Source organism: Plectrocnemia conspersa, unplaced genomic scaffold (assembly GCF_051122295.1).
Source record: "Plectrocnemia conspersa isolate PC_06_02 unplaced genomic scaffold, ASM5112229v1 ptg000008l, whole genome shotgun sequence".
In the NCBI taxonomy this organism is placed as follows: Eukaryota; Metazoa; Arthropoda; class Insecta; order Trichoptera; family Polycentropodidae; genus Plectrocnemia; species Plectrocnemia conspersa.
The window spans coordinates 23,000,561-23,013,631 of NW_028277172.1; the positions used below are offsets into that span (position 1 = coordinate 23,000,561).

Here is a 13,071-nt window from a genome sequence, read left to right on the forward strand (position 1 = left end):
GATTTTATGAGCCTGCAAAAAAAATGTATGGGGAGGGGGGAAGGGCAATTTTAAGGATTGCCCCGGGTGGCACACACCCTAGCTACGCCACTGATAGTAAATCATATTTGTTTTTATATATTTTGATATATACTTAGTAACTTGTGCACACTTAATTGAAATGTAAACTAAAATCTAAGATTTTAGGAAGCAAATACAATTTTTGAAAAGTCTTCTTGAACATACGGGATGACACAAACTAACCACTTTTTAAAATGGTGATATCTCTTGATTTATTAATGTTTTGGTTTTAAATATTTATAAATTACTTAATATTAATAAGCCTATGGATATTTTCTATTCAGAAAAAAATATTTTTTGCGATTAAAATTGCTACAAAAATCATTGTTTTAAAAAAAATCGTAAATTTTTTATAATGATTTTTTACGATTTACTATGACATATCTATGTTTAAATAGTGTGTATAGTATTTTACTACAATATTTTAATGTTTAATAGTCGTTCCAAAGGCTTTTAATGTTTTAAAATTAAAATCAATAATTTTTTGTTATAACATTATTTTGGTTTATAATTTGTGATTTGCAAATTTTTGTCATTATTACAATATGCTAATTTAAAATCATACGTGGAAAAAAAATTATTTTTAATTATTTATAAACATACATTTTTAAAACCACCGTTGAATTATGCCGCTTGAAAATAATATTGTTGTATTATATAAAATCAGACAAAATATTATTAGGTAATATATATTTTGAACACTAAAACAAATATAAATTAAGATATAACACAGTGGTTAATTTGTGTCAAACCATGTTTTAAAAAAGGCATATAATTTCTGTTTTTGCCAAAAATATTATACGTTGATATAAAATATGCTAAACTGTCTTAATAACAAGTTATTAAAAATTGCATTTGTATTATTCTTAAGACATAATTAAATTTAAAAGAAATTATTAGCAAATACTACATTTTTTAAAATTGTATTAATCGTTTAATATGTGTAATTAAAATATATTTATTTTTAATGGGTTCAGCTCGGATATGTGTTTATTATGTTTATTACAAATATTGTTCCATTGCGTCCAAAATCTTGGATAATCTAATTTGTCGTATCTAGATAAGTCAATCGATATTAAAACTAGTAGATAAATAATTATGAAAAGGAAATGAATGTAGACGATAAACGCTCTTGTTAGGTTTAATTTCCTGTTTAGTGTTGTAATCAGACTCTAATATTTAATAATTTGCACTATTAAAACTACGTCTCTGCCAAAGCAACATTCTCTAATTGAAAAAATAATTGCTGCCATTATTAAATATTATATTAAAAAAAATCTCAAATTAATAATTAATATTGATTTTCCATTCAGACTTAAATGTCAATGTTGCTTAAAAAATGAAACAGTTGAAAGACTTCCATATGAAGAAATTAGATTCTGCGATAATCTCATTCGAGGTGAAGGAGACAAACCGGGAAAACTGTCACGGTGGTTGGACAGACACGCGAGCGATTAACGATTTGTTGCACTCGCATTATAAATAATATCTAAGTAGACCAGTTTAGTCTGCTTAGCTGTTCAGATGCAAAACAACATCGAAAGTCAAAGAGCAATTATTCAGCATCCATTCGTGGACAAGTGGGTTTGTGGATCTAGACGACACGAACGGTTCTATTATACAGTTTTAACGATCCCCGGAGACTAATCGACGCTTTGGTTACATTTAGTCGTTGAATAGTTCATAACTATTATATGTTTACGCTATGTTGAGTATTAGAGACATATTTTATTTTCAGGATGAAATTTAGTGCAACTGTGGCAAAATTATCTAATCTAATGTGTGTATATCGCAAATCAGAAAGTAGCATTTAACGATTGTAAAAAATACACTTGTAGCGGAACAAGAGGAAAATTAACGCCGCTCGGATTAAGTTTTCACTTTGTGTTTGACAAGTATAATATATTTTTTTCCACGCTGAGTTTTTTGCTTGATGTTTACGGATAATAGACTTAATATAATAATGAAATTTAAGTTTGTGTAATATATTTATTTCTACACTTGTTTATGCAAAATAAGTAGTGTGTCATAAAATTTGTGAAGATTGTGAAAAAGTGAAACGAAAGTTTATCATATATTTTACAAAAAAGAATTAGTCCTTTATTTATTAAGTTATTGAAATATTCTGATGCTTCTTCATATTACTTGAAAATGAATTGACTGCTCTAGAATATTAACAAAATTTTACTTATAAATTATCAGTAGACCAACAAACAGAATATGTTATAAATATGATCTTTTATGTGAAATAAATTTGAATAACTTCTAAATGTGTGAAACTGAGATAACCGTATTTTTATAATTAGTTACTTCGACATTTTAATAATATATAATGTGTTAGAATTCAGATATATATATATTATATATATATAGGAAAAACGAATTAATATGTTATGCATCTTTTACTCCGTTTCTACATAATTTGTATTTAGTTGTAAATTTACAAAAATATTTTTTTCTCGCTACGCGATCAGTGGATTTAAAATATTAATAATTTTTGCTTAGATAATTTATTATATTATTGAAAATATAACAGTATTTCAAATAATCAATTCAATAATATATTGAAGTAATATGTTTGTAAATTTAATCAATATATATGTATATATTAAAATAAATATTTAACAACTAAAAAAATAAAAAATAAAAATTATTTAAAAATATTTAACAGCTTCGTATTTTTATTGTCATTTTTCGACTTATTCAATTTTACTAATAATTTTATAGTAATTTAAAATAAATTATGTGTGTGCTGCAATTCTAGTTAAAGATATTATTAATATTAATCTACTTATCAGATAAGCACATGTTTTAAATTATTGTAAATTATTTGTAATTTATCTTCAATCAAACATTCATATTAACTTGTAAGTAACATTACAATAATATGGATTAGAAATTTTATTAAAAGCTTTTGCAAATTTTAAAGAAATAATACGTTCTAAGTATTTTTAAGTACAAATATATTTTATTATATAAATAAATTGATACATTATTTAATTAAGTGTATGTAACATTTATATATTTATATTTTTAGTGATGCAAGAACTATCTGGAGAGATTATATAGTGTATTATTTGCTTTAATTGTTATTATACATTTGATACAATTGAAATTCGAATAGTATAATGTATGTAATCAATTTTTGGAAAGTAATTGTTTCGAACGTGTGAATGACTTTTCGCCACGCAATCTTTTTTTATGTAATAATTTCAGTTTAATATAAATAATTAAATGCACGTTAAGCGCTTCCCAATATTTAAATATATTATTAGAAAATGAAATCAAAATTTTCTTTTCATATTTCAATATTTTCTTTACCAAACATTATCAAAAAATTGTTATGTTATCATGAGCATTGAATTGATAATAATAAGACTTTCAAAACGTTCAAGAAACACTGCCATATAACCTAGACCTAGACATTATCACTCAACCGGTAGATCATGCCCATACTCGATTACATGTTACATTTCGAGCAGGTTTTCCCCGTTTCGTACATTCATCTGGAGCAAATTCTAAGATAATCGGGGCTAGCAATAATTTGTCCCATATTTGCATCATACTTATTGCGACTTGTGTAATGTAACTCTTTAGCGTGACTTTAGTTAATTAATATAGATATGCTGCCTGCAAGATTATATTGTAGAAATCCATATATGATATATTAAATCGATCTGTGAATTCAGTTAAATACTATCTGGTTAAGATTCTTAGACTATCAAAAAATGAGGATGAAATGCTGTATTCAAAAATAATGAACAATATTAACGTAACAATCAAATCGAACTAATAATATCTGGGTAAGAAGAAGTTAAGATAGACAGATAATTTATATCCTTTGCCTTTCTTATTTAGTTAAGATTCCTAGTCTATCAGAGAATGAGGATGAAATGCTATATTTGAGAAGGGATGAAATGTCAAAAGCGATTAAATCTACGGTATATCAATAGATTGAAGTATAATCATCAAGACATCCATTCAAAAAAATAGTTGTGGATAATCTATACGACAGCGTAAACTAAACTGTACAGATACTATTTAAAACAAAGATAAAATAAATATGTATAATGATCAGCTGTATCATTAGTTTTATTTTGAACAATTTTTTTGATTTATGGGTAGATTTTGCCCTTTTGATTTTGGTATAAATTTCGCTTAAAATCCACTTCAACAATTAGATACTTATATTTTATTTTTGTAAATTCTAGAGAAAAGGTTCGTTTCATTATTTAATTTTCAAGAATTTGATCTTATAATAAATATTTTATTTTTACACGGAATTATTAAAATATTAAAACCATACTTTGCAATTTTTTTTCATGAACATAAATAATATCAATCGAAGGTGTTGTAACCATAAAATAGGAAAATAAGTGTTAAACAGATTTCTTAATCTGTCGAAGACAAAGAAAATATAAATAAAAGGTTTGATGTATTCGAAACAACTGATTGATATTTTTTATTTATATAGTTTACATATTTAAGAAGTCCGCGTAAAATTATATATATTTACTATATTATGAACTTTTCGAGAATTCATAAATGAAGTGATTTGTCAATTATATAAAATTTATAAGAACTAAGGGATACTTTATCAATGATTAAGCATACGTCCAGTAAAAACTATTTTTTATAAAAAAAATGTTTTTAAGCTAAAAACGTACTGAAAACTCTACGTTTAATTATATTTATTTTATAAAGAATTACTGTGAAGTAAATAAATAACTTTTATATGAATTACATTTGACTTTTAAGAAGCATTACGTTCTGATTTTTGTAAAAATTCTGTTTTTTAGTTTTTGTGAAAAATTTTGCTTCAACAGAATATTTTAGTCTTAAAGTGGTATTTTTAAGTTCTTCTACAATATATTTTACTATGATTCGTTATGTATAATTATTTAAACACATATAAAGCTCAGTTTCCGTATATTAAATGTTGAGTCTTGAAACTTTTCAGATAATCCTCGTATATATAAACTAATGTATAATAATAAAATATATATATTCTACAAAGATTCGAGAATACTATTAAACTGATTTATATAAAATTAAAAAAATATATATATATATATATATATATATATATATATATATATATATATATATATATATATATATATATATATATATATATTGTATATATAAGAAAATTTAATTACGTGATTTTCTCGCGTTTGAATTAGTTCCTCTATATTTCGCCGGCGATTTTCCCGGCATCTTCAGGAGTTTTTCACATTTTTTTTTATATGTACACTTTTATTTACTTCGCGCAGGAAGGGATTTTTTACTCGCATTATTTTATAAAAAAAAAATGTGAAAAACTCCTGAAGATGCCGGGAAAATCGCCGGCAAAATATAGAGGAACTAATTCAAACGCGATAAAATCACGTAATTAAATTTTCTTAAATATTATGCCGCGTAAAAATTCAAAAAATTAAAAAAAAAAGATATATATATATATATATATATATATATATATATATATATATATATATATATGTATATTGTATATATAAGAAAATTTAATTACGTGATTTTCTCGCGTTTGAATTAGTTCCTCTATATTTCGCCGGCGATTTTCCCGGCATCTTCAGGAGTTTTTCACATTTTTTTTATATGTACACTTTTATTTACTTCGCGCAGGAAGGGATTTTTTACTCGCATTATTTTATAATAAAAAAAATGTGAAAAACTCCTGAAGATGCCGGGAAAATCGCCGGCAAAATATAGAGGAACTAATTCAAACGCGATAAAATCACGTAATTAAATTTTCTTAAATATTATGCCGCGTAAAAATTCAAAAAATTAAAAAAAAAATATATATATATATATATATATATATATATATATATATACAATATATATAAGAAAATTTAATTACGTGATTTTCTCGCGTTTGAATTAGTTCCTCTATATTTCGCCGGCGATTTTCCCGGCATCTTCAGGAGTTTTTCACATTTTTTTTATATGTACACTTTTATTTACTTCGCGCAGGAAGGGATTTTTTACTCGCACTATTTTATAAAAAAAAAAATGTGAAAAACTTCTGAAGATGCCGGGAAAATCGCCGGCAAAATATAGAGGAACTAATTCAAACGCGATAAAATCACGTAATTAAATTTTCTTAAATATTATGCCGCGTAAAAATTCAAACAATTTAATAATATATATATATATATATATATATATATATATATATATATATATATATATATATATATATATATATATATATATATATATTTATTTTTTTTCAGTCGCAAACAATTCGTGATCATGGCCGGAAAATCACGGCCGAAATATAGAATACAAGTAAGCATAAATCACGATGAATCCCGAGATTTAAAACATAATTATACTCGCGAAAATCTAAAAATTTTTTTTATATATATATATATATATATATATATATATATATATATATATATATATATATATATATATATATATATATATATATATATATATATTTAATGGCATCATCAGGAAACATTTACACTTTATCTAAGCAATGTAAAAAATAGGGTAAAAATAAAAACCTCCTGATGATGCTAAAAATATTTTGGCGAAATATATCGAGACTGAGACTCCAAAGAAAAATGCCATTAAAATCACGTAATTTTAATATTTTTTTAATGAACAATTTTAAATATATATAAATTTGAGAAATTAGAAAGACTAGTCCTAGCTTTGCTTATTTCGTTGATTTTTTTGTCACAAATCTAATGTATATGTTAAATTATGCGTTGATTGAAAATGTAAATTAATTTTATTCTAATGTATATATTTTTTTATAAACAATGTTTTTATTACATGATAATCGGAATGCTAGAAAAAAACTAATGACAGTTTTTAAACCGGCGTTTATTTTTACTTTAATATAAATTTATTTATCAGTATATTGAATCTTTGTAGAATATATGTAGATATATTTATAATTTAATATACATCACTTAATAGTAATCATATTATATTAAAGCGAAATAATGCATATATCTAGTAACATTAAATTCTTTAAAAAAAATGATAAAAATCATGCTATATAATATTTTTAGGCGATTTTATCACATAAAAAACATTTCAGTATAATAATAATGGAGAGCCCAAAACCCACTTTATATGAGTTCGTATAATAAATTGTAACAGATCTTAAAAATACTATTTTAAAGACTAGAATATTATATTGAAGCAAAAATTCTGCAGAAATTTTTCAACACATAATTAAAAAAACAGAATTTTTGAAAAAATCAGAATGTAATGTTTCTTATCTTAATGGAAAATTACACTATTCTTTGAGAAAAATTGACATATGAATTGGCGTATATCAATAGAACATATCAATAGAACATCTCAAGATAATTACATAATAGGAATTGTTAAGATTTTCATCCAAAAGTAAATTTTTGGTTGTCATAAATAACTCAATGGTTATTATAGACATATGTATTTGAGATTGGGGCATTATAATTAACACACAGTGCTACAAATTTTTACATAGCTGTTTTTACTAATATGTACTAATAACTTTTACCTAAGATTTAAAAAAAATATTTTTCTACCTATGAAAAAAAATTTCGTCGAAATATATTTTATATTTCACTATCATTTTACTCCAATGTTTATTTAAAGGAAAATGTGTTGTATTCACATAGTATTTATTTAACAAAAATTTGCATACGAATTAATCGTTCACGACTTAGTGAATATGGTACATAGAATTCTAGACCAAGAACTAGAAGAAATGCACATTTCAGATTTGGTTAGTAACAGTCTGTGAGCATTTCACCAAGAACGTTTGCTAGAAAAGTCAAGAAAGTATGATTCAGAAAAAGTTATACGGTTGGAATAATTTTGGCAACACCGAGACTGTACACTTAGATTAGCCATTTGTTCAGAGGAAAACAACATTGAAATTCGTTTAACCGAACTTAGTTTGCATAATGCAATTTAGTTTTATATAAATTTTAATAAGCTACCGTATTTTTTAGTGTTTTTCTTAAAGAAAAAAGGATAAACATATTTAAAGCTTTCATGAATATTGAAAATGGCAATCTCTCTAAATTATTTTGCGACTATCCTTTAAGAAAACTGTGGTCTAATCGGAAAAGCTGCTAGATTTATTAGATGTATATTTTTTACTGAGGATCTAAAGATTTCATAGGAAAGACGATAAAGAGCTTATTGATTTATGGACAAATCTATCTATTATTTGGTTGATTGGTAGAGTTACCGCTGAAGCAAAACTTTACGGTTCACCTAGTTTCTGCCTAATGATCGATCATCGAATTGCTCTAGAGAGTGTTAAACGCTACATCAACAACAACAACAGAAGTCCGATAGAGCGCGACGACCCCCGTCGTGAAAAAAGTTGTAAAGGAAAGTGGAAGCAAATCGGCTAATCTGCCACGACACGCTTCGAATCCTCGCTTCTGGTTAACACAGCATAGCACTGAGCAATTGCCCAACTGCCTATGAATATGCATACACGAAATTAATTCGAGCGAAAGGCGGTAGCTACTTCTGCACACATGAAGACCAATTATAAGACTTTCGTTTCCTCCTATCCGATCTAATATCAACCTGAGTCCTCTGGAGCCGTAGCGGAAGCGCTTCTTGGACTTGGAAGCACTGCATGATGACGTAGAGCTCGATCTGGATAACGTCTGATTTTTTTGTCTCTTGTCAAGAGAGGCGTTTGATAAAGTCCTCGATATGTTCACGGAATACATCTTGTTATTAGCACAGTTAACTGATAGACACTCGCAGCAGCATCGTTGTCAAGGGTCCGTGCGCGCAATGCGACGTTTGACGAGAGACTGGCGACGAAGAACGCGGCAATTATTGCAGTCCGTTCGCCGAGCCGTGGACGCGAAGCGCGACCATAAAATATATAAAATATATAAATGACTGCCCGAAAAAAAAAAAACGAAAGTAATTTTCCCTAAAACCGCCGCTCGTTATATCAAAACGTTACCGCACGAGCGATTGTTCTAGTGTCGGCGGCTCATCATCACTCATGTTTGCGGGTGTTTCAATTATAATATTATGCGCGCGAATGGCTCATAATACAAATAGACCAAATCACTGTAACTGTAATTTCAAAGATTTTATGAATGATAGATTTGAATTTTCATACAAGGCAATAACTATTAGTTGGCACAAATCAAACAAGCAGAACATCTATGTCCCCATCCTCTGATCTTTGGCTATCACTAAGTTTATGTATGTTTCATATAAATCACTTGATATTGTATTGACACTAGCTTTTATTGAAAGCATTGGAAAAAATGACTATAAAAGACTGTTAAAATCAAAGGACAACTGTGGGTGGAAAATGTGATAGATTTTCACTGTTAAATTCATAAAGTCACAGTAAACACAGATTTAGTGAATTGACTGCTACCGTTGGTATTATAAAAAGCATATTTAAAAAACTTTAATAGTAATAATATTGTTTTGAATTTTTTTAATAATTGGTAATAATAAAAGACCGAAAAAGAATGCTTTATTATTAATATATTGTTAAATGTTGATACATACATGCAAATTTTTCAAAATAAAAGCAAAGGATTCTAGAGTTGAAACAGTTTCTTTGAAGATATTGAATGAATATGTATATAGTAAATATTATTGTCTTCATATTTTTTTTTGAAATATAATAAACAAGCAGCATTAAAAGGTCATAAATTGCCGACATTTATGACAAATTATTCCATATTTCATGTTTCAAACAATAATAAGTTTTTAAATAATATTCTTTACATTCAGGTTCTTCTAAAAATACTTTATATGCTGATTCTTTATTATGATGTTTACAAATACTAATACAAATCAATAAGATGACTATGTACAAAAACATGTACTTTTATTCATTTAGTATATTTTTGGTAAAAATATTTTTTTAAATGTATTATTTTAGAACAAAAAGTCTAGAAAATCATCGTCTTTTATGGACCGCTTCTGAATGCCTCCTAATTTTTTATACTCATTATTTTTGGTCAGTTAAGATTTTGCGAAAGAACCTTATGAAAAATAAGTGCAATAAAAATTGCAAATCTGTTTTTTTAAAATGCGACATATCTTTTTCTAATAATAGATTTATATATATATAATCATATTTTAATTATTGCACATTTGATATTAATTTTAGAATATCTCAATAATTACTATTTTTGAAAGATATATATTTTTTCGGTACTACCGATATTTCATTTTGTAATATCGATAGTACCGCAGGTTGATTTTTGATTCAATACCGGTATTACCGGCTTAAAATCCCTACTTGAAATTTAATAATTATGCAGCAATATTAGTAAAATTATATATCAGAATACCTGTGAATGTATAAAAATATACATTAGATAAAAATCATGATTAGATAAGGAACATATAATAATCAATATCGGACATCGTGTTTCGTACATGTTAAAATATAATATATTATTATAGTTATATACGATTCTTTAATGAATCAGTAATATTATAGAAACATTCTTAGTCACTCAAAAATTAGATTAGTTGAATACAATCAACATATAAAATTGTAAATTTTGTTTCTCTGCTATTTTTATTATGCTTTATATATATATATCTAGGTACTAATTGGTTATAAGTATAAATTATTAAATAGATAAATAATGTGATGTAAATTAAGTACTGCTTTTACAGATTCATTTTTCTTACAATAAGTTTCAGAGCTTTTCACCCATTTTTTATGGATAAACTTCATGAAGGTATTTATAGCTCTTATAAACTGTAATATTATTTGTATTTTTTAATAAATCTTCCGTTGTAACCTAACAGGCGTGAGCCCAATGCGTTACAATGGGGTAAATCTGTACAAATCAGATATAATGAATACCTACAAGTAAGTATAAACCACGAATCAGTAATATATATAATACTTATATATTATTATGTGTAATATAATTTATAATCAATAGATTTTTTAATAAAAGAGTATTTTTTTATAAATAAAAATCGAGTGCCGCTGCCGAGGCTCGAACCCGCATCCTCAGAGTTACTAGTCTGAGACGTTACGGACTATGCTATTCCGTCCTTAATATTATATATACATATGTACTCAGAATATTTTTTATGAATATTCTGAAACACTTTCAGGTCATCAGCATATAAAAATATAGAGTTATTAATTGCCACATATATGTCGTTAATATAGAGCCAAGTGACGATTGCCATAGCTTACACATTATCAGCGGCGATTTAAGTAACTTTTAAAAAAGCTAGCAATAACTCATGACAAATTTTGTCGGATGCTTTTTCGCTATTTGTATTTTAGAATCGAGGGTTTTTGTCACTGCGTTATAGAGGCGTATAAATAAGCATGGAACGAAGCGGACGAAACCCACGTTGTTGGTCTACTAGTGCTTGCCGATAATAATTATGGATATATCTGAAAATAATTATATCAAACAGATGGTGAACGCTGAAGTTTTCAATACATAATTTATCACCTTTTTGTGGATGTAAAAATGAAATATTTAGAAATTAAAAGCACACTTAAAATTCATACAGTACCACTGACACAATTTGAATTGATGTAATTTTAAATTGACGACATATTACGACAAGTTTAATATACATATGTATATAATCTGGCATTATAGTATAATAAAATGAATAAACATCTGTCATATACCTAATAATTACAGTAATTCAGATCATAATTGGAGCAATGCGAAGCTTTATGATATGTTGCATATTATACGAAATGATATGTTGCATATTATGCGAAACGAAATTTTCATCATACGCAATGATTGCGTATGAGAGAGTGCGTCGGCCGTCTTAACCAACTATCATAATTTTCCCATTTTCTCCGCATTTATTGCCGAATTAAGAACGTCGCCATGGACATGCGCATTCATTTACATATAGGCGTGATAATAATAAACCGATAGATTGCAGTTTAATTGCATTAACGCGCTGAACCGAGCGTATCGTTCAGTTGGAAGAAGTGGGTGAGCGGCTAACGGAGAACGGTAACGAGAGCCGAGTTAAAAAGCGGACTACTCAGAGTAACTGGACCGAAAGAGTAAGTAGTACCGATCTGACGCATTACTGGATTGAAACATTAAACACCCATTAAAATAATGTCAGCAATCTCAACGATTTTGGAAAGGTACTCTTCTTACAAAATCTTTAACTGATATTCTGATATTGCTTACTGATTGATTAAACAGACTTATTTTTCAGCCAGGAGAAAGCGACCGTACTGTTAAGTTGCGTGCTTTATATTTTCATTTACAGCTATTTAATTTTTAATTATAATTTGTTTATTTTAAGTAGTATATACTAGTATGTATATATGCACGTCACGATCACTAGAAAATATGGTTCATACAATTCCAAACTAGCAGTTAAAAAAAAACGTTTTTATAATAAATAAATAATGGCAACTTTTAGCTTTCAGCAAAAAATAAAATCAGGTTGCAATAGTATCGAGAAGATTAGGCGAAATGGTACAATGAATCAAACTTGATATTGTTTGTATCATTACATATTCAGGTATTAATAACATACGTTGCTTGTCAAAAAGACAAGATTTAACCAGTCAATTTAAAGTGTGAATGTGGTGTGATTGAGGCATTGAAATTATTGGAATACACACAAATGCTGCCTTACTTGTTTCAAAATTTCACTCATATATGTGTAACAAACTAAAGAATTTCGAAATGTTAAATTACTTCAAGTGAAAAATATCTCTAAAGTCGAATTATGTACATATAAATAAAATTGTGATTCATTCGGATTTTTTTCATATTTATACAAATGGATGAAAAAGTCAGATGTTAATGAAATATTAATTAAGCTGTGGGAAAAATGATGAGCGTCGTAGAGAAATGTTTAGTTATTGTCTTTGACTGTATTTATCAGATTTTAGATTTTAATTGCAAATTTAGATGATAATTTTTTTATACCTTTAAAACTATGAATTTAACATAAAGCTCATTAAATACTCATAAATCGCGCTCATAATATCACGTT

The 13,071-nt window shown here is 26.7% G+C and overlaps 1 protein-coding gene across 23 annotated transcripts in view; it reads right to left on the reverse strand.

Moving 5' to 3' along the window:
* f (espin protein forked) overlaps positions 1-13,071 on the reverse strand; it is a 55,677-nt gene that overhangs the window by 14,499 nt on the left and 28,107 nt on the right. For 2 of the 23 annotated variants that reach the window (XM_088189954.1, XM_088189947.1), the window contains exon 1: positions 8,644-8,881. The exons of 16 other annotated variants lie outside the window; for them this stretch is intronic. In XM_088189954.1, the coding sequence (XP_088046080.1) occupies positions 8,644-8,792 (149 nt within the window). In that variant the 5' untranslated portion in view covers positions 8,793-8,881. Of the gene's footprint in view, positions 1-8,643; positions 8,914-13,071 lie in introns of those variants that run through there. 5 more of the 23 variants (XM_088189948.1, XM_088189956.1, XM_088189950.1 and 2 more) reach the window with 5 other exon arrangements.